Raw genomic sequence first — 21,297 nt, forward strand, 5'->3', positions numbered from 1 at the left:
TGATGAGAAAGATGAAGGAGAGAGAAGTAACATTCTTACAAACAAGTATACAGAGATTTCTATATATATATTTGACATCTCGCTAAACTCAATATCAACATTAAACTTTACTCGTTTTCACTCCCAGACTCACTTGTAACTTTAATTCTCCTTTCTTTTTTTCCTTTATTTCTCACTCACTCAGTATTATCTAAGCATTTCAAGGGAGATGTGAAGATAGAGAAAGAAGGAAAGAAAGAGAAATGAGAAAGACAGAATTATATGAGTTTATCTAAAAGAGTCTGCCCTCTGCTGTTGAAACTGTTACTGTGCCCAATATTATTGTTCACGGTTGCGTGATTAGTAAAGTGATTCAACTTTCATCAACAATCAAACTGAAAAGGTGAGATTATCTTTCTTTTCTTTCTCACTTTCTCTATTCTCTATTTTCACCTCATCTTAGGAATACTCATATTAATTGATTCAATCTTGCAATTGGAATCAATCTTTCCACAGAAACAAAACTATTATTCCAAATCACAATTCTCATTCAATTAATGGAGGTTATTTATGAAAAATAAATATACATTTTGTTTCTCTCTCTTTGGTTAAGTTGTAAAGGTTAAAAAGGTTCACTTTTCAACTCAACTTTTCAAGATAATACAAAATGACGATCTATTTTCAGAAATGATCTCTAAATTGAATAACAATTTTTCACTCCCAGTCCTCTTTGATTGACATATGCTTAATCTTTTTTATATTGAATATTGGATATCCACTTTGGCTTGATTCCTTGTTCACTGCCTGTTGTTGCATAGTTTAACCAACTTAAGATCTGGTCCATTTTGCCTTCAATTTATGCATCTTTCAAGGGTTAGCTTTTTTCCTCTTTCCTCTCCTCTTCATATAAATATATATTCTTGAATTTTCTCTCCCTGTATCCTTGGCTTCTGTTGAATGTTATTCCTTTGACTGATGATGATTAAATTATCTTTCCATTGCTGTATCTGTTTATCTTATCACACTTCATTGTATAAGCCATCCTACGATGTGTACATTTATATGATCAACATTAATAGCTGTTAGTGTAATATGGAAAAAGGATGTACACATTAACATCACTTTGTTTAACAGTTTTTTGTGTAAGAATCATTTCAGCATTGAAGCTGCTGTTTCTCCGATTTCCAAAAATCATCCAAAGGTTACTCCGCGATTTGATAATATCCTTTATCCTGTAATGCCAAATATTGATTTATGAATGAAATGTACTTTGAATAAAATAAATAGAACAAAAAACATTATGTTTATACCTTTTTTTTTCAAGTGAAATGCTGTTTTTTTGTGCTTCCCTCCATTTCATGTGTAAAGTTAAATTTAATAGAATTGTATAAGTGATTCAATTTTGACTTGATTTCTCATAATTTTTAAATTATTCAGTTCCAACATTTGCTTTGCCAACAAAATTCAATGGTAGTTAACGGTTTCTTTTTTTCTCCTTTTGATTCTGTGTCAAAGAAATGAAATAAAATATTATTACTCGATGTTTGAATAAAATTGATTTCAACTGATGAAACTTTAACTTCTTTTTTTTGCATCTCAACTTGCATTAATATTTACATCAACAATTTACATTTTCAAAATTGATTCAATCATGAAATAAAGTGTTGATGTTGTGATTAAGATTCAATCAGAGATGAATTAAGGTTAGAAAGAAAATTTATACCAATTAACTGAATGTTCCAGGTTGATCCTCATTTTTTGTGTTGTTATTCAATTGTTGATTTCCTAGGGTTCCAAGTTGCAGATAATTTATTTTGTTCAATGTGACGAAAAAATTGACAATAATGACAATTGTTTATTCATGTTTTCACTTACATCTTAAGTGTTCCTTATTATTTTCCTCACCAATTCCAATCTGAATTGAAAAAAAAGATATAACATTCAACATGGGAAAAGAGAGAAACCATCATCATCATCATCTTTTCTGTCTTTCTTTTTTTTCCTCCTCTTGTTATCATCAATACTTTACCTACTTCAGACAAAACTCATTTCAGTTGAGATACCATCAAGATCATTCATTCATTCAATCTCGATTGACGTGGTTACTTTAGGGAATTGAAAGGACCATGAGCCAGGAAGAAATAGAAGATGAAGAAAGCAAAAAAGAAAGGAGAAGAAGATGAAAAAAAAGGTAAAGACAGATTTGTTCAGAACAAATAGGCTAAGAATCACGTTATACAAGTAAAGAGATTTTTTCATCTTCTTCTTCTCCTTTTATTTCTATCCTCCTGGTTGTATCTTTATTCTGAATGTTACTTGATTTTTTGTATTATTTTCCTGCTTGCCAGCAACTTTCAAATCCTAGTTGAAATCAGTAAGAGTGAGTCGGTTCAAGTTGAACTTTGGTAGAGATGAATGATGACAAAGAACTGGTGAGAATCTGGAATAAAAAGAGAAGAAAAAAAATAGTAAGTCTAATTTACCTGGATTGACATGGTTTTGTAACAAGGTAAATATCAAGTAAAGAGGAGGAAAAGAATAGATTTATTTTCCTAGTTTTTGCAACACAAGCAAATCAAATAAACAATTGTCAAGTATAAAAGAGTAAAAGTACAGTCAATGTAATGTTGATAAACGACTAAATTTAACTAACATTTCCTTCTCTTCACTCGATATTGTTTGTAATTAGAATCATTTTTGTTATTTTCATGTCTATCAAGATAATCTGAAATTGAAAACAGTTATATCAACTTTAGTTATCATCACATATAAATGTCGTGTCTGATCATGAAATACTCACATTAGTTTATTTTTGTCTTTATCGTATTTTGTCTCGCTCAATATTCATAGACATTGATCTGTTGAGAGGAAGAAAAAAAAAGTCAAAGTTAAAGTGATTAGCTTAGAGAAATTAGATTCTGGAAAGGATTGTGGGAATCATTTTGAAGACTTACCAAAATAATATTGATGATCATGTGAAGAGGAAAAGTTGTTTTCACCGTTCATCAGTTATCTTCAGGATTGTTTACTGATTCAATATGGATAAAGTTTCAATTTCAACTGATTTTACTCAAACACAATCATCAACATCGTTACTTTCAAGTCAAATTGTGTGAACAAGTGATTCCATTGTAAGATGATATTGCCATTCAGCATATTAATATTTGATTTCTCTCTGTATGTTTCTCAATAGATTCAAGGAAAACAAATTTCAATTCTGTATCATGGCTCGTGTAAAGAAAGGTGTTAAAAATGGATTCTATAGGAAGAAATGCTGTTCAATTGATAATGATGAAAAAATGACAGGTTGAGAATGATGAAATAGAAATTTGATGTTTCGTTTAAATAGATTTTTTGGTTAACATATTATGATGATTATAATGTGATGATAATAATGATGCTGATGATTATAATGAATATGAGCAAGAAGAAAATGGAAAAAGATAATAAATAATAACAAAGATGTTGAATAGTCAAGATGTTTGAGTGAGGTTTTTAGCTAACAAAGAGATCAGAGTTAAACGATACAACAAAGGAAGGTAAAAAAATTGTCAAGATGAAATTATCGACTAAATAATGGTGAAATTATTATAACAGAGTCTGAAACACTTGAGGTTGTTGGAGAGGAAAAATGTTTTTTTCATGAACATCTTGGGTTCTCTCCTCAATAGTCAAAGAAACTCAGTTAACCAAGAAAATCAGGTAATCTGAATATTTGTTTGTCTACAATGTATATATCTATATGAATTTGTAGCATTCAATTTGTTATTAATCATGAGTGAATAAAAGGCTAAGCTGCATGTGTTTTGTACATTATCTAGGTTGAAGTGAAAAGTAATTGTAATGTTATTAGTAATTTGGTGCATGTTGAATGGGTGAAGAATGGTTAAAGAGTAATGGGAAAGAGAGAGAAAACAAATAACTCAATTATGTATTTATAGCTAAATGGTTAGCAGATTTGATATTTTGATCAACCGTTTCACTCATCTATTTCATCAATAAACGTCATCATTGGTTATCGTGTTTGCAAGGTGAATAAAGAAATCGATTAAGATGGATTCTGTTCAACAGCTAAATCTGGTTCAGCATAATAATAAATAATATCCAATCTATTAAGCTCAAAGTGACCTCTATGGTTTGATCGTAGGTTACAATTGAATGGATAAAATTATACAATAGCTGAACAGAGAGAGAAAGAAAGAGAGTGAGAAGAAATGCGATCGATATTGAGGTATAATAAAGACTATTGAGAAACACAGAAGAGAAAATCAAAATGAGGAGGAAAAAAAATAAGATAACAATGTAGAGATGTTAGTTGATGAAGATGATGATGATGTTACAACTCAGTAAAGCATCCAAGTTGGAATCTTGTTCCTAATTAGCTTAACTCCTTGGAGACATTTTCGCCACATCCAAATAGATATGCAATCTCTTTAGTTTTTTCATCCTTTTATTTCATCTTGTTTTGTTTTTATCTGCTTTCTTATCCAACTTCTGAAAGGAATGGGAGAAAGAAAAAGATAAGTTTACTAAATAGGTAAGAAAAGAAAGTCGATAATGAAGATGACGATCATGGTGATGCAAAAAAAAGAGGGAAAAGGTGACCAGAATAGTAACAGAAAAGGTAAGATGTGAAATGAATGAGTTGAAACCTATCAAATCAACTTCAATGAAAAAGGAGTAAGTTTACCCTGGAAATCACTTCTTTGGTACATATCTTTTTCCTTCTAATCATTTCTCCTTTTCATCTCAAGTATCACTTTTACTCCCAACGGTTACCAATGATTTAGATTGAGAAATATTGGCTCAGGAATAGCTTATTATTTCCATGATATTTATATAAAGGACGAGTTTCATGTTCTTTATTGCTGTTAACCAACCACGATTGCTCAGTTGTTCCTGGAATTGTTTTTGATGGAGGCTAAGTTTGAGGGAATATAAGGAGAGAAAGAGATGAAGATGTAAAAAGATTGAGTCACAAAATTGAAAGAGAATACAAGAAAATAAGATGATAATGATTTAACAAAGGTTAAGTATAGTTACATTGATCATTTTCTTTTCCTTCTTCTTCACTCCTTCTCTGGTTGATCTTTTCTTGTTTACCTTTTTCCTGTTGCTCTTCTATTTGTAATCTATTTTCTTTATACTCCTTTTAACTCTGCATCAGTTACATAAGTAAATATATTGTTATAAAAAATTTATAACACATCAATGTTGCTCATCACCACCAAACGAAACAAAAAGTCTCTCGAGAAATAAATTTCAAGACGTCCACATTATCACTTTGGCCATCATAATCTTGACCACTTCAATTTGAAGTTTTATGATAGAAGTCTCGAGTTTCATGTGTAATCTCATCCTTCATTCCAAGTAAAAGCGAGGTTTGATACTTTTCTGAACCACCATGAAACAGCAAAACAATCTAATGAGTCTTTGATAATCTTTTTCTCTCATTAACTGCAAGTTAAATGTGGTTATCAAGAGGACAAGATAATTCTGGTCACACACATTTCAAAATTTTACTCGTTTTTTTGAATCCCTCTGAAAGAAAGGTGATGAAAGAGTCTAGAAGAGGAAAAATCAAAGAAAATGAGTTTGATGAAAACAAAATTATCTTTACGCACATTGACAAGTCAATAAATCGAGATTGTCAAGTCGAGAATACCGCAAATTGTGAATATTTTTATCAATTTAAAAATTTTGTCTGGTCATAGTCATTAATAATGAATTTAAGGAGACGATTGTTCACAATTTTTGCTCATTTCCGAGTGTATTGACTATTCAATATGAGCAAAGATGTTTTTGTTTTCATCAAACTCATTTTCTTTTATTGTATACATTGTAAAATTTTAAACGATACTAATAAAGGGTGTTGCGTTTTATTCTTGCCAGCTATCTTATCTCAATGGAGATTTATAAGATTTCCATTGGACATTTTCATCTTTATCAGTTGTTTAATCTCCATTCGGATGAGATAACTGGCAAGAATAAAACGCAACACCCTTTACCTAGTAAATCTCTTGAGCAAAATAACACAAGGAAAGATGATGAACATGGTAAAATGAAGATAAAAAAATGAAAAAACGAAATGAAGAATCACATTGAAAAATTTAAGTAATAAACAAAGCAAAAAAAACTAGACACCGAAAGTTGTTTAAAGCTGTTTTCAAGACAAAATGAAATCCATTACTGACTCACAGTTTGGGTTTCATGAACACTTCTTAATAATCCTTCTGTTGACAACATAATTTAATGTTAACCATAACCATTAGAAAGCAACAATGATTAAAACAGTTGAAAAAAATAAGCTAACGGATAAAAGAAAAAGAATCAAACTTTCTTATCTTATCTTTTAATCATCAAATGGCGCGACTTTTCACATGTTTCTGTAAACATTTTCTGTCTATTTAAAATGAACTCTGAGTTCAACCGTTAAACCACAATCATTACCATTTTCAGTTAGATTAACTGATAAGAAACAAACTATGAATCTTTTTGTCTTTCATGAGAAACAAGGCCGAGAAAAAATAAACCGAAACAAGTGAAATAAATTGTGTCCCAATGGATCGATACAAGATTACACTTGAAATCTGCAAATGTACTCTTCTTTTGCCGCTTCTCGTTCCTCTTTTAATTTCTTCACCTTTTCGTTTTCTTCTTTACTTACTCCTTTGATTGTTCAAGGGTAATTGCATCTGTCAGGTAACATAAACGATGAGAAGACGATAATGAACAAAATTATGTTGCTCTTTTGCTTTCTATGAGTTAACCAACGTACTAATACTTTTACTAAATGGGATATTTCAATCATGGTCAAGTTGTTGGCTAACAACATTCGTCTTCTTTACCATCTTCAATAAGTTATTTATTATCGAGAAAGTATCAACATTTATGGAAATGGTATTAACTTGATTATTATTTCAAGTTAATCATCCATTAAAATGATCTCAAGTAATCTATCAAGTCACCAACAGATTGGGAAAATTGAAAAGATTGTTTGGATAAAACGACTGGAGTATTTGGTGGATTTTACGTGTAAATTTGTCATCATCAAGGAGTTATAAGCATTTCTCCAGGTAGTTGCCAGATCTATATAAGGTTTATCAATTTGGCTCAATCTCTTCAATGTTATTACTTCAACTTTTGCTGAGCTTACTGATGTCTTCTGAAGTTATTGAAACTTAAAGTGAAAAATTGGTTGATTTATTGTTTAATTGGTTTATTTTTATCACCATTTTCATCGTCACATGGAAAATTTGAATTGATAAAATGTTGGTTTTGTGTTACCAAGTTCATTCCCATTGACACTGTTGGAAATCACACATCAATAGACTAAATTTATAGTTACATTGTACATCTTTATTTTCATGTTCAACCAAACAATTTTACTTTTATTATTTTCGAGAAAGTAATATATTCTCAAAAGAGTAGAAAGTTATTAATTCATCTCCATCTTCATTCATGTAACCTTTCAGTTCAGAATCATTTCCGCTTTCTTTCTGTCTACTTTCTTTTTCACTCATCTTCAAAAGGAACATCTCTTCTTGACTTGCTTCAATACTCTTGACATAATCATCTGCTATACACAATATCAAACAAATATATATATAAATATACTTATTTAACGTTGTTCCAATGAAAAACTAAGTCAGTTACATGATGACAAAACTGAAAGAAGGGAAAAAAAGGAAAGCAAAAAAGGCGAATAAAAACTTCCAATCAACTTGGTTTCTTTTGTTTCACTTCTTGAGACTTTATATCCTTTGCTTTCTTTTCATCTGAACTCTTTTTCTTGCTCCTCTGATATCAACATCATCCTCTTTTTGTCTCAAAGATCATGCCAATATACCAATATATATAATGTGTATAAATGTGTGTGAACAAGAGCATAACAATCATCTTATATTTTGTTGAGTCTTTTTTTTCCTTCTCATCTTTGCTTTATTGTTGACCAAGTAGTCCTCCTTCACGTGACCATTAGAAAAGGAAGGAGACAAAAGTTGGATAAACATGATGATCGAAAGCATCTTTCCTTATATGTCCATTTAACTGTAAAGAAGAATAGATGAGATGAAGCCAAGTGGGAGGGAGAGAAAGGGGAGATTGGGAATAGAATATATATTGAATGAAGAAAGAGAAAGTATTAACGTGGTTTGGTCAGTGTTAAAGTGAAACATTGAATAAGGTAAAACATTTTAGACTTACTTGGTGGATGAAGGTGAAGATGACTTAGTTTGTCCACATTAGGATGCTGGTTATGTAGTTATATGATTTTGTAAGAAAGAGTCGACAGAATATAACATGAAGAAGATTTAGGTTGGAGACAAAACTCTGAATTAGAAGAAGAAAAAAAATCGAAGGAGAGAAAAAAAAAGTTGAAGAGGAGAAAAATATATATCAAGAAGTTAGTATTGATTCTGTAGGTAAAAAGTCAAGCAAATCTCATTTAAGTCTCCTGAGGACATGGGTGGTTAAACGAAGGTTTGGTTTCAGAAGGTTATCCTTCAAGAGTCATTGATATTAAAAGAGAAAGTTAGACAGAAGAAAAAGAGAGGAAATAGAAGATGCTGATGATGTCGATGATGATGATGAAGGTTTTTATCTTTTCTCGCCTTGTCCAAAGTTAGAAGTTGATCACATTCTGTTACACAGTAATAGCTTAATGTGAGAAACAAGGAGAAAGAGAGATTCAAGTTAGACAAAAAGAAAGAAATGGATAAGTAAAGAAATTGGAATAGGATGAGAATGAGAATGAGAATGAAGAAGAAGATGAAATTGATGAATTATCCATCGAAAAGAAAAAACATTTATCTTTGAAAATCGGATGATAATAGAAAAACAAAAATCAATAGAATGGACAGTTAACCAGTCTGAATCATTTCGAAATAAATAATTTTATTCGTAATAGCAATATAAATGGATGAAATATTGTTTTCAGGAATTTCTTGAATTGGGTGTGCATAGATTGGATTCATATAATTTTTTGAAAAGTTAACGATGAATGAATAATAATTTTGATACCAGAAGACAAATGATGATTAGAATTTTCGCATAGGATAAATTATTTTTGCAAATTTCGGCTGGCTTTCAACGAAGTCAATTGATTTACGATACCATAAGCCAATAAAATTAACAAATTAAATTTTAGGCATCTTTAGCGTCTGCAATTCCACCTTCCGTTATAGCAAATGTTGCTTCGCTTTCTGGTTGATCTGGGCTATCATATATTTTAGCAATCCTGGTTTCTCCTCTACCTTTTCTTAAAGATATTCGTGTTGTTGATGCATGAGCCAAAATATGACCACCAATTGGTTTCTTTGGATCAGCTTGAAAGGTCATTCCAGCACCTTTATTATAAAACATAGAAAAATAGTAGAAAAAAGCAAAAATAAGAATGGATTCAACATATTTCTTTGAGAAAAAATTTACTAATAATGAACAATTAACTTACCAGGATCTGCTGTCATTTGATTTGTAATAAAAACAGCTACGTTATATTCTTCACTCAATTTTTGTAAACGAGCCAGAAATTGAGCTAACTTTTGTTGACGATCTGCTAATTCTCCACGTCCACTATAGTCAACTCTGAATAAAGCCATGACTGAATCAACAACAATCAATTTAAAGGCACCTTTTGACTCGAACAAAATATCTGTTGCTTGCTCTAAAAATGGAAAGAAAGAAAATTGTTAATATGTTTTGCATTGTATTGTAACTGAATAAATTATTTTCCAAAATATAATATTACCTATTATTTCGTATTGATGTTCACTGGTATATGCTCTTACATAGAGAACATTGTCAAGAGCAGCTTTTTCATCCATTTCAAATCTTCCAGCAATTTGTCTGTAAATAAAATAAAATTAAATGAATACAACTTTGTATAAACTTTGCTATGGTAGATGTTCATTTACTTTAAACGTTCTGGCCGAAATGTATTCTCAGTGTCTACGAATATTGCTTTGCCTCCAGGAAATCCATTTTCACCTTGTAATTGGCAAGTAACTATAAAATAGAAAGCGATATAAAAGGAAAAGATATAATATAAGAGATAAAAATTTTGAATCGATTTAATAAATCCACAAGGAATCAAATGTAAAAAACAGCAAACGCCGTAGCTTATGTATCGCAAATATTATATGCTTAAACACTTGAACTTGTTAGAAATAAAAAATAAATAATGACTTATTCACTTACCACACAATGTATGACTTAACTGCGTTTTCCCACATCTGAACTCACCAAAGACTTCCGTGATTGACATACTTTCAATTCCACCTCCTAAGAGACGACTTTTGATGAAAATTGATTAATTAAAAAAAAGGTAGACAAAATAAAAAGAATAAATCATGTGCTAAATTGAAAGATAACTAATTGTTCTTTATTAAATTATACTTACTCCAAATCTGTAGAGCCAGTAGATACTTTGAATACAGCTTGTCTTTTCAAGCTTTGCTCAAAAGCCGTTTTGAACTTATTGGGTGAAGCCTTGGCCACAGCTTCTCGAATTTTGTCAACTTTAGCATCACTAAGTCCCTAAAACATAAGACAGTCAACACAATAAATAAATCAAATAGGTTGATTTTCATTCAATTTACAAACCTTTAATGCACATAATTTTTTCCTTGTACACATTTGGATTCCAGTTATTGTATAGATGCCAGCCGCTTTGAGCTTTCTTAGATCAGCTACATTCTAATTAGACAAGTAAGAGAGGGTTGATTTATATTAAAACTTAATTGTTAAAAATTGTACTTACCACTCCATAATCAGCTAATTTGTCCACATCTCCACTAATTTCTTCGGCAAATCTGGATTGTGAATCAGTATCAGTGTCAACATCGTCAGCAAAACTTTCAGCTTGTGAAGCTGAAGCTGCTTTCTTTGCTCGAGACATTTCTAAAAATGTTGTATCACCAACAAGTAATTATTAAACAAATCAAAATTAAAATTTTTGAAACAATAGATAATTAGATAAAGTAGAATAATTGAAAATAACAAATAACAAATAGAGTAGAAAGAGCGATGATCCAGAGTTTATACAGTTTTGCTTAACATAGACAGTGTTTTGTTTTGAAAGAAACAAATTGTGCAATAAAATGGCGTTCAATTTTTATTCTACAAAAAGAATATTTTGTGTCAAAGTTGTTCTTTTGTCTACATCTTTAACGTGAGAGTTGTGTCAGTATTCTTATCGAGAGCTTCTTTCTGCTACAATATTATTTAACTTATTTATTATTAATTAACTTTGCCTAATTAATTATTTATTGTTTCAAAAATTTTAATTTTGATTTGTTTAATAATTACTTGTTGGTGATAAAGCATTTTTAGAAAATGTCTCGAGCAAAGAAAGCAGCTTCAGCTTCACAAGCTGAAAGTTTTGCTGAAGATGTTGACACTGATACTGAATCTCAATCCAGATTTGACGAAGAAATCAGTGGTGATGTGGACAAATTAGCTGATTATGGAGTGGTAAGTACAATTTTTAAAATTTAATTTTACAATATAAATCAACCCACTCTTACTTGTCCAATTAGAATGTAGCTGATCTAAAAAAACTCAAAGCGGCTGGTATCTATACAATAACTGGAATCCAAATGTGTACCAGGAAAAAATTATGTGCATTAAAGGTTTGTAGATTGGAAGAAAATTTACCTATTTGATTTATTTATTGTGTTTACTGTCCTGCGTTTTAGGGACTAAGTGATGCTAAAGTTGATAAAATTCGTGAAGCTGTGGCCAAGGCTTCACCCAATAAGTTCAAAACGGCTTTCGAGCAAAGCTTGAAAAGACAAGCTGTTTTTAAAGTATCTACTGGCTCTACAGATTTGGAGTAAGTATAATTTAATAAAGGACAATTAGTTATCTTCCAATTCAACACATGATTTATTCTTTTTATTTTGTCTACCTTTTTTTAATTAATCAATTTTCATCAAAAGTCGTCTCTTAGGAGGTGGAATTGAAAGTATGTCAATCACGGAAGTCTTTGGTGAGTTCAGATGTGGGAAAACGCAGTTAAGTCATACATTGTGTGGTAAGTGAATAAGTCATTATTTATTTTTATTTTCTAACAAGTTTAAGTGTATAAGCATATAATATTTTCGATACACAAGCCACGGCGTTTGCTATTTTTTACATTTGATTCCTTGTGGATTTATTCAATCGATTCAAAATTTTTATCTCTTATATCTATTCCTTTTATATCGCTTTCTATCTTATACTTGCTATAGTTACTTGCCAATTACAAGGTGAAAATGGATTTCCTGGAGGCAAAGCAATATTCGTAGACACTGAGAATACATTTCGGCCAGAACGTTTAAAGTAAATGAACATCTATCATATTAAAGTTTATCCAAAATTGTATTCATTTTATTTTATTCTATTTACAGACAAATTGCTGGAAGATTTGAAATGGATGAAAAAACTGCTCTTGACAATGTACTCTATGTACGAGCATATACCAGTGAACATCAATACGAGATAATAGGTAATATTATATTTTGGAACATAATTTATTCAGTTACAATACATATTAACATTTTTCTTTCTTTCCATTTTAGAGCAAGCAACAGATATTTTATTTGAGTCAAAAGGTGCCTTCAAATTGATTGTTGTTGATTCAGTTATGGCTTTATTCAGAGTTGACTACAGTGGACGTGGAGAATTAGCAGATCGTCAACAAAAGTTAGCTCAATTTCTGGCTCGTTTACAAAAATTGAGTGAAGAATATAACGTAGCTGTTTTTATTACAAATCAAATGACAGCAGATCCTGGTAAGTTAATTGTTCATTATTAGTAAATTTTTTCTCAAAGAAATATGTTGAATCCATTCTTATTTTTGCTTTTTTCTACTATTTTTCTATGTTGTATAATAAAGGTGCTGGAATGACCTTTCAAGCTGATCCAAAGAAACCAATTGGTGGTCATATTTTAGCCCATGCATCAACAACACGAATATCTTTAAGAAAAGGTAGAGGAGAAAACAGGATTGCTAAAATATATGATAGCCCAGACCAACCAGAAAGTGAAGCAACATTTGCTATAACGGAAGGTGGAATCGCAGACGCTAAAGATGCCTAAAATTTAATTTGTTAATTATATGACCAATGGTATCGTTAAATCAATTGAATTTGTCTTAAGCCAGTTGGAATCGGAAAAATAATTTATAGAAAGGATTATTAATTCAAATTTACAAAATTCTAATCAACATTTTTCTTCTGATATCAAAATTATTGTACATTTATCATTAACTTACATAACATAAATAAACTCACCATGTAAAGTTACAAACGGTAGAACAATTCAAAGTGTAAATAATTGCAGTGAAATGTAACTTGAGTTAATTATTATTTCAACCTTAGAAAAATTAATGTGCAGATTGTAACAATCAAAACCATTTTGTTTGAAGTATAAATAAAAAACAACAATAAAAGGGATAATGATAAATCGCATTAATTGTTACAATCGACAGTGAATATGCATATCAATAAGGAAATGTGAAAACGGGGAAAATAATTAAGCTGTTTTTTTGTACAAGTAAAGTGAAACCATCAAATGGCTAGAAAAAGTTCATCATTAGAAGAAGTCGAACATGAAGTTCTCATGGTTGGAACAAATTACAGAGTTGGCAAGAAATTAGGAGCTGGCAATTTCGGTGAATTACGTGTGGGTAAAAATTTATTAACTGGTGAACCAGTGGCAATCAAATTTGAATTAATGAAATGTAAAGTGCCAACACTTCCATTGGAATATCGTTTTTATCGGATGATTGGAGTCGGTGAAGGAATTCCAAGGATACATTATTTTGGTCCATGTGGACAGTTCATAGCATTAGTAATGGACCTTCTCGGACCAAACTTAGAAGAAATGTTTAATTTATGTGATCGAAAGTTATCAATCAAAACAACCATCCAATGTGCTCTACAAATGATATCACGGATCGAGCATATTCATAGTCGTAAACTCATCTATAGAGATATTAAACCAGAAAATTTTCTCCTTGGTCGACCTAAATCATCTAAGGCAGATACAATACATTTAGTTGATTTTGGACTAAGCAAAGAATATATTGATCAAGAAACAGGTAAACACATACCTTTCCGAGCGGGGAAACCACTGACTGGAACAGCTCGATATATGTCAATAAACACGCATATGGGCAAAGAGCAAAGTCGTCGAGATGATTTAGAAGCTTTAGGTTACATTTTTATTCTTTTCCTCAAGTCAAAACTTCCTTGGCAAGGTTTAGTTGTTGATGACGTCAGAGAAAGGTATCGAAAAATCGGAGAGATAAAGAGATTGGTGGCAATAGAACTCCTTTGTGACGGATTTCCAGAGGAATTCGCAACTTATTTAAGATATGTTAGACGACTCGATTTCGCCGAGGATCCAGATTATAGCTATCTCAAAAAGCTCTTCAGTGATCTTTTTAACCGCATGTTTGTCGAAGATGGTAAGTTAATAAAATCAGTTCTAGATTCAAATTTCTTTTCTTACGTAAACCTAAAATTGAAAAAAATAGAAAAAAAGTTTTAAATATCATCAAATATGCGTCATTTGCTTATCTTTGCATAAAAAGCATTATCAAGTTGAATATAACTTTCAGCAGGTATTACGTCAGCTGGTATACTATTGAATATCTAAACTAATTAACTAAACTCTAATCATATACATTTAAAGGTGAAAGTTTCAATAATGTTAGCTAGAGTTACAGTGTTTAACAAATTTGTACACAGATAATATTGAAACAGCTTAAACTTACCTTGAAAAAGGTTATCATGGAAATGGTATTTATACATTTTTTGGTCTTTTGTTGTTTCTCTTCAGGTGTTTACGATTGGCATAAAAGAATATCAGAGAAGGAAAGATTGGAGGATAGAAAGTTTTCGCAACCAGGGATAATTTAATGACAATCAAATTGGATCAACACCGAATTCAGTTTACAAGATTCATTAGCAAACCTAAAAATTGACTCATTTTGCTAACTCGTTCTTCTCCTCAAGATCGCAATATGGAGACCACCCCTCACAATGTGGCGGAATATTTGCTTTACATTTGTATTTGGCTTTTTTTAATTGTTGGTTTATTTGAAATCTTAATTCAAATAGATTATCTCAAATTATCTGGCCCTTATTTAAACATTTAATTGTTATTTGTGTTCCTTGTTTGCTTTTTTAGATAGCTAATGTAATCATAATCTCTCTTTTCATATATTTATGTCCATCTTTTTTCATAACATGTTCATTTAATTTTCTCCTAGACTTTTCCAAAAATTAAACAAAGCTCATGAACTGAAATTCGTGTTGCACTACTTTTCTACTTTTTTGACTTCGAATTGATCTTGATTTTAAAGTTTTGCTATCATATTGAACGTGTTTTAACATTATTTCTTCGAGGCTCAAACAGACGAAGCCTCAACGCGATATCATATGTTTGTACGTGTTTGTATTCATCCTTGCTGCCTCAACCTAAACAATATACCATGACAGCCTCAGATAATGACGAAATCTCGGAAAATCCTGATAAAAAATATCGTGGAAATGTTCCAGTTATCGACAGTATCGATCAAATGACCCCAGTCGAAAGGAAACTCACCAAATTGTTCAAATGCAGCTTCTATCGTAATCGATGTTTTTTCACTTCTGATGATCCTGCAAGTTTCATGAGGCATCTTGAGGCAAGACACAAAGGAGAGAATGCTTACTGCATTTACTGCTATTACTATTCTGGTGAAAACAAATCCTATGAACGAACAGAAGGACTTATTGATCACATTTTGACACATCATGGGTTCAGAAATTTTCAGTGTAACTCTTGTGTTTACCGAGGGACCAGCATTCCTCATGTTCTTCTCCATCAAGCAAATATTCATGGCAATAAATATCAAACCACTCTATCAGGGGAAGGTTCGATTGGATTATGTAAAGTGCTTGTTTGTAAGCAAATTGTAAATGGTCCACTGCCAAGTGAAACGGTCCATTGGTCTAATTGTCGAGTTGATAGAGTTATTGCATCACCCAAGGAATCTCCAAAGTATCAATGTCTTTATTGTGATTTTGTTTCTCTTGTCCCTCACGTTGTTTTTTTTCATATTTGTAAAGTTCACCCCGACTTCAGTTTATGTTTGTTTGATAAATATGTTGATCCTTTACCAGAGATAGAAGAAGCCGACGAAAAGAATGCTGAAGGTTTGTTTATCGCTTTAACTTTTTTCTGTTTTCAATCTCAACTAATTTTCTTTCCTTTATTGTTATTGTTATAGAAGCTTTGGATGATGAAGATCTCGAATTAGATGCTATCGTCAATGAACTCCATGGCATCGGTACCAAAGATGATGACGATGTCGATATGACTCCTGTTGATGAACCTGTTGCAGAAATTTTTTCTGATGACGAAAATGAAAATCAAAACCGACAAGATACTGGGAAAGAGGAGACTACAAGGGAAAGATTGTTCGCTGTAAAAGGACTCAGAATAGCAAAGAAACAATCTGATTCAAGTAAAGCGCGAAAATCGACATCAAAACCCTCTGTTCGCTTTCAAGAGCCTGAATTTGACAAAGATGATGATGATGATGATGGAGAGGAGGAATTGAGTTTCGCAAGAAGAATTAGAGGATTCAGACCTGAGCAGAGTGCAGCATTATTTACACCGGTGGCTTTAACTGGAAGCAAGCATTCCGCTCGAAATATGTTTAAATGTACAATATGTGCTGATGGAGCTCAACTTAGCAGAGTTTCAATAGAATCTCATCTAAAGCACAAGCATGGTACTACAAGTTCATTCAAATGCTCTGAATGTGACTTTCTTGGCAGCTCAAAAGCTATTGATAGTCATTTCAGAGCCATTCATAGCTCTATTGAATCCACAGTTAGGTATATAAAATTTATTGTAGCCCTTGATGAAAAAGAAGAAGCAAGTAAAACGATAATGGGTCAACCTGTGAGGCCTGGTACCAACCCAGTACCCAAAAGTAGCAAGAAACCATCTGAAAAAGATCCTAAAAATTTATCGAGTAGAATCAAAAAATCTGTCTTTGTCGGACCGGCAAATTGGAAAGCGGGAAAAAGGCAAAAAAGAAAAGAGCCTGGTGATGCCGAACAAGACAGTGGGTCTGATGCGGAAACTATTTGTGGAGATCCTTACATAGAAGAAATGACAATTGACGAACAGGAACAGGAACAGGAACAAGAACAAGAGCAAGAACCAGATAATCGTACGAATAGACGTATACATAGAGCTAAAAGAAAAGCCAGAGACAGCGAAGTGACAACGTCTCCAAATAGACCAGGCGAAGAGCTCTTTGAACCAAAGTCATCCCAAGAAAGAGGATCTGAACTCTTCTTTTGTCTGTTTTGCAATACATTTTCATCTACTAACTTTGATGAAGCTCAAACACATATGAAGCTACATCTTGGATTGGATAAAATTACCTGTCCGAAATGTCTTACTTTTGAATGTGCCAATATAAGAGACTTGAAATTACATTGCGAAAATGAGCATCCATTTGATAGTGTGGAACTTGATGATAATAACAAACATATCAATTACATCACTGAATTTCTCAATGAGCAGTTTATTCGTCGTTTTAAAAGTGACCAGATGTCAGCAGAGCAGGCATCTCGATATGCACGAATTATTTGTCCAATTTGTGAAAGAGCAAATCAATTGACTGGTACCGCTAACTATCATCACATCAGTTGGAAAGCATTTAAGAGGCATTTTTGGAAACACGCTAATGCCACTTATATTAATTGTAAAATCTGTAAAGCTCTTGTCCCCAGAATCATAAAACGTAATCATCTCGAAATGGGTCATTATGATGAAATTTCTGAAGATATTTCCGATCTTAAAGGTTTGTAATCTACATGCGTGTTTAAATTACAAGATTTTAATCTTTTTTTTTCTTCCACAGATTTGAGTAGGTATTATGATGAACCTTTATCTATACGAGCTCTCAACTGTCTAAAGAGTTACAAACTCAAGTGCAAAGCATTTTACGAAAGCCGCATAAAAGAGGAATTTGAAATTGAAGAATGCAGAGTTGTTCTGGGAACAGAATTGAAACAGGCAATGAGCGCTACCGTTAAACAAGAACCTTGTGATACATGGTGAAACATTAAACCATATTTATTTGTTTCTCTAATCAACATAATTAACAACAATTCTACGAGATATCTTTGGCTTCAATTAATTATGCTTATCTCAGTGTCTTTAAACTTTCACCTCATTGCGAGATTGTATTGGTCAAAGACAAACAAATGGAAAATTTCGTATTTGCTCGTTATGCTGCATCAAACGTTCACCGCCATTCTTCATTCCAATCAGAAATCCATCAATCTTTTGAACTCAGTCTTTAAGTTTTGGAAAAAAAATTCGCACTGGGATGCAAAAATTCGTTAAAGCTGGTCGTTAATATAATAATCAACTCGTAATAAACCAAGCTCGTTTCATTCTTCTAGTTCAAATTTCGACGACGTTGTTGATAAGGACGTATCAGAATCGTAGTCAGTGGATGATTTATATTGGTTTTCACTGCTATAAACGGAATCGCCAGATGTCAAGTGATCATCATCGCCCTATTAGCACACAGAAAACAGTTTACAATTAACAAAAACTTCATGATAGTCTAACCAATATTCTGATAATCTAATACTTCAATATTGTGCCATCTATTTGCCTTAAACAAACTTACATTCTTGTCCAATTTCGTGTTTATTTCATCTTCGCTGTGGTAAATTTCCTCTGTTTCTTTATATCCAGTCAAATTTGAGATCTAAAGGAAAAATTTCATTATAACATTCAGATTTAACCATGACGCAAGACAGCAATTTCATATCTTACCTCGCTCATTAAAAGTCCTTTGGCCTCAAGCATCTGACTAAGGGAACCAATTTGTTTTAATATACGCTCCATTGCATCTTCTGTTACTTGTAAACGTTTTTTAAGCTCACATATTTGTTCATCTTCTGTATAATTGAAAGTAAAACCATAAGTATGAGCATAAAATGCTAATACAATATAAATTTTGTACAATAACATATTACTCATTAATGATACTCACTTTTCAAGTCTATCGATTCTTCTTTTCAAGTTAAGTGTCAAAAAGAACAAATTTGTTGATCAGTAAATTACAATTGAACATTAACAGGAAAGATTTTCAAGTTTACTTACCTTGTACAGTGTTTTTGGCTGCGCTTTGTTTATCGTTTCGTACTCGCTTTTTTAGTCTCTGACTATTTACTTTTCGTTTGATATTATCACCATGTTCATCATATTCCTCACTGAAAACAAATTTCCTGTAATCAGGATCCATCTGGAAGTCCTTAACAATTGGTTTATCGTTTTCAATCGAGTCTTCGTCAATCTCATCTGGATCATCAAACCTATCATCGAATCTATCATCATCTTTGCTCATGAACTATTCAAATCAATAAAAAACAATAAAATTGTTGATAAAATGCAACCGTGAAATGATTTCAATCAAATTGATCTCACCTTTAAGATAGTATACAGGAAGACCACAAATAACCCGATGGTGTAAAAAGGCATTAATAAATTGAAAATTCCTCCAGATTCTTTCGACTTCATTTGGCCAATTGTTGATCTCGATGAAGCTCCAATGAAAGGCTGTAAAAATAGCAGTTAAAGTGAATATCATGAATAGAAAAATTGATTCAGATTCCACAAATAAAGCAATCAAAATCATGATTATAAAAAATAACAAAAACATTGGTTTCTTCCTTATTTTTATTTCTTATTACCTGATTAACTGAACCTTGTTTTTGGTATCTCATATCTCTCATAACATGTTGGCGGACTCTTGGATGAACCATTGCTATATTGTAATAGTAAATGAAACAATTAAAGATTGGATAAAGGTTTTAAATTGCAATTGATATTACCTAAATTATCAGCAGAGCGAGGCTTTGGTGAACGAAGAGCAACTTCAATCATTGGGTAGAATATTTTTGGCCATAGAATGGCAAAACAAGCAACAATAACACCGAGTATAATAACACTTTTACCTGTACTCAATTCATAGGGAGCTTTACCAGATCGACCTTTAGGTTTAGTCCACCAACCTGATTTAACAGCCATTTTATATTATAAAACAAACAAATCAAATCAGGCTGAGGTTTCTCTGAATTTCAAAAAATTGAATTTTAAGAATTGGATGAGCACAAAACAATTGATACTAAAGCAATAGATGATCATCTCACTCTAATCTTAACCTATCAAAAAATCGATTTCAGCTCATTGCGATTGCTCTTGGAAGCTTTTCTTGGTTTCAACAATCAACTTTTATTGTAATCAACTTTCTGCAATTTACTTCTTCCATACTCATTGAATAATTGTAGACGTTGATCAACTAATTAGTAAAATTACCTTTGAGCTTGATAGATAATACTATGATCGTAATTTGAATCAACCTAGTCAATATCCTGCCAAACGATAGTGTAACAAGAGTAATGTTTTTAACTTGTATCCCAATCTAGCGATGATTGAAATTTTACTCAAATTGGGTCGATGTTGATACAGAAAAAATATAATTTTGTTTTTGTCTTTCAAATATTATAAGTAATTCAATTGATTGATAGTTTTAGATGAAATGTAAAGCAATTTGTTACAGTTAGTGAGTTGAATCAATCTGAAAATATGTTGAAAAAGAGGGATAAAATTGAATTATAACAAAGTAAATGTAGTTGATGATATAAGATGATCATAATAATGATCGTGATAATAATAAGGAGTTTTATGAGATGTTTTCCAAGAAAAGGAACATTTTTTCAGTCTTAAATCTTTTCGAGAGGAACTTTTCAGATGAGAATGTTTGAAATGAGCAAAAGTTTCAGCCTGTGAGGTAGTTTGAGAATCGGAATGAATCAATAAACTGAGGAGGGTTCATACAGAATAGACCCTTTCCCTTGATCCATTAATGGGCTAAGAAAGCGAGTTGAAGAGAGAGAAAGAGAAAGGAAGACAAAAAGTGAGGACAAGATGAAGGAAAGAAAACAAGGAAAGCAAGAAAGATTTGTGAGAAGAGGGCGAAATGACAGAAATGAAAACACAAGAGGGAGCAAATATATAAAGGGTAATAGTGGGCCAAAGGGGCAAATTTGGGGAAACCCAATTCCTGGAAAAATATCTCAATGAGAAGTGGTTCTTTATAGAGAATCCTTTTTTTGTCCTTTCCTTTACATCTTCACAGTAACTCTGCTTTGCTTGAAAACACACTTAGAGACAAAGTTCAAAATAAAACATCTACAATCTTTTTTTTTCAGGTAAAAACTCATCATCATCTTTTTCTCCCTTTCC

General features: G+C 31.8%; 5 protein-coding genes and 3 long non-coding RNA genes across 10 annotated transcripts; 3 read left to right on the plus strand and 5 right to left on the minus strand.

Moving 5' to 3' along the window:
• Positions 1–1,345: 1,345 nt before the first annotated feature.
• Positions 1,346–3,072, minus strand: LOC149093799 (uncharacterized). Its single transcript, XR_016198332.1, has 7 exons — positions 2,934–3,072; positions 2,780–2,837; positions 2,296–2,419; positions 2,009–2,084; positions 1,855–1,894; positions 1,703–1,764; positions 1,346–1,483 (listed from the first exon to the last, which is right to left on the minus strand). It is a non-coding gene; the product is annotated as an uncharacterized LOC149093799 (long non-coding RNA).
• A 652-nt stretch (positions 3,073–3,724) lies between these two features.
• LOC149093800 (uncharacterized) lies at positions 3,725–6,248 on the minus strand. Its single transcript, XR_016198330.1, has 4 exons — positions 5,988–6,248; positions 5,023–5,520; positions 4,670–4,900; positions 3,725–4,473 (listed from the first exon to the last, which is right to left on the minus strand). It is a non-coding gene; the product is annotated as an uncharacterized LOC149093800 (long non-coding RNA).
• A 2,609-nt stretch (positions 6,249–8,857) lies between these two features.
• Positions 8,858–11,089, minus strand: LOC107367900 (meiotic recombination protein DMC1 homolog). Its single transcript, XM_015935654.3, has 8 exons — positions 10,739–11,089; positions 10,582–10,674; positions 10,379–10,515; positions 10,177–10,271; positions 9,894–9,984; positions 9,728–9,825; positions 9,431–9,643; positions 8,858–9,326 (listed from the first exon to the last, which is right to left on the minus strand). Exons 1-8 carry the CDS (start codon positions 10,874–10,876, stop codon positions 9,124–9,126), a joined length of 1,068 nt encoding a protein of 355 aa, XP_015791140.1. The 5' UTR covers positions 10,877–11,089; the 3' UTR covers positions 8,858–9,123.
• Positions 11,090–11,143: 54 nt separating this feature from the next.
• LOC107367899 (meiotic recombination protein DMC1 homolog) lies at positions 11,144–13,418 on the plus strand. Its single transcript, XM_015935653.3, has 8 exons — positions 11,144–11,451; positions 11,517–11,609; positions 11,676–11,812; positions 11,919–12,013; positions 12,210–12,300; positions 12,369–12,466; positions 12,540–12,752; positions 12,857–13,418. Exons 1-8 carry the CDS (start codon positions 11,314–11,316, stop codon positions 13,057–13,059), a joined length of 1,068 nt encoding a protein of 355 aa, XP_015791139.1. The 5' UTR covers positions 11,144–11,313; the 3' UTR covers positions 13,060–13,418.
• On the minus strand, positions 13,309–14,879 carry LOC107367905 (uncharacterized). The gene is made up of 3 exons (XR_003083340.2): positions 14,741–14,879; positions 14,075–14,481; positions 13,309–13,996 (listed from the first exon to the last, which is right to left on the minus strand). It is a non-coding gene; the product is annotated as an uncharacterized LOC107367905 (long non-coding RNA).
• LOC149093801 (casein kinase I-like) lies at positions 13,534–15,303 on the plus strand. The gene is made up of 2 exons (XM_089266979.1): positions 13,534–14,431; positions 14,806–15,303. The coding sequence occupies exons 1-2, from the start codon at positions 13,534–13,536 to the stop codon at positions 14,883–14,885; spliced, it is 978 nt and encodes a 325-aa protein (XP_089123105.1). The 3' UTR covers positions 14,886–15,303.
• LOC107367898 (uncharacterized) lies at positions 14,997–19,041 on the plus strand. Its single transcript, XM_015935652.3, has 3 exons — positions 14,997–16,166; positions 16,241–17,833; positions 17,894–19,041. The coding sequence occupies exons 1-3, from the start codon at positions 15,461–15,463 to the stop codon at positions 18,091–18,093; spliced, it is 2,499 nt and encodes an 832-aa protein (XP_015791138.1). The 5' UTR covers positions 14,997–15,460; the 3' UTR covers positions 18,094–19,041.
• On the minus strand, positions 18,091–21,262 carry LOC107367901 (uncharacterized). Of its 3 annotated transcripts, none has more exons than XM_015935656.3 (8): positions 19,884–20,940; positions 19,743–19,816; positions 19,477–19,608; positions 19,153–19,399; positions 19,043–19,060; positions 18,823–18,947; positions 18,674–18,754; positions 18,091–18,557 (listed from the first exon to the last, which is right to left on the minus strand). In XM_015935656.3, the coding sequence occupies exons 1-8, from the start codon at positions 20,077–20,079 to the stop codon at positions 18,429–18,431; spliced, it is 1,002 nt and encodes a 333-aa protein (XP_015791142.1). In that variant the 5' UTR covers positions 20,080–20,940; the 3' UTR covers positions 18,091–18,428. The 3 variants fall into 3 exon arrangements, with proteins under 3 accessions (XP_015791142.1, XP_015791141.1, XP_089123103.1); XM_015935655.3 differs by having other exon boundaries at positions 19,043–19,063; XM_089266977.1 differs by lacking the exon at positions 19,043–19,060 and having other exon boundaries at positions 19,884–21,262.
• Between the last annotated feature and the right edge of the window lie 35 nt (positions 21,263–21,297).

The sequence above is a fragment of the Tetranychus urticae genome, chromosome 2 (assembly GCF_039701765.1).
Source record: "Tetranychus urticae isolate SD_2017Ah chromosome 2, NJAU_TeUrti_SD_1.0, whole genome shotgun sequence".
Lineage (NCBI taxonomy): Eukaryota > Metazoa > Arthropoda > Arachnida > Trombidiformes > Tetranychidae > Tetranychus > Tetranychus urticae.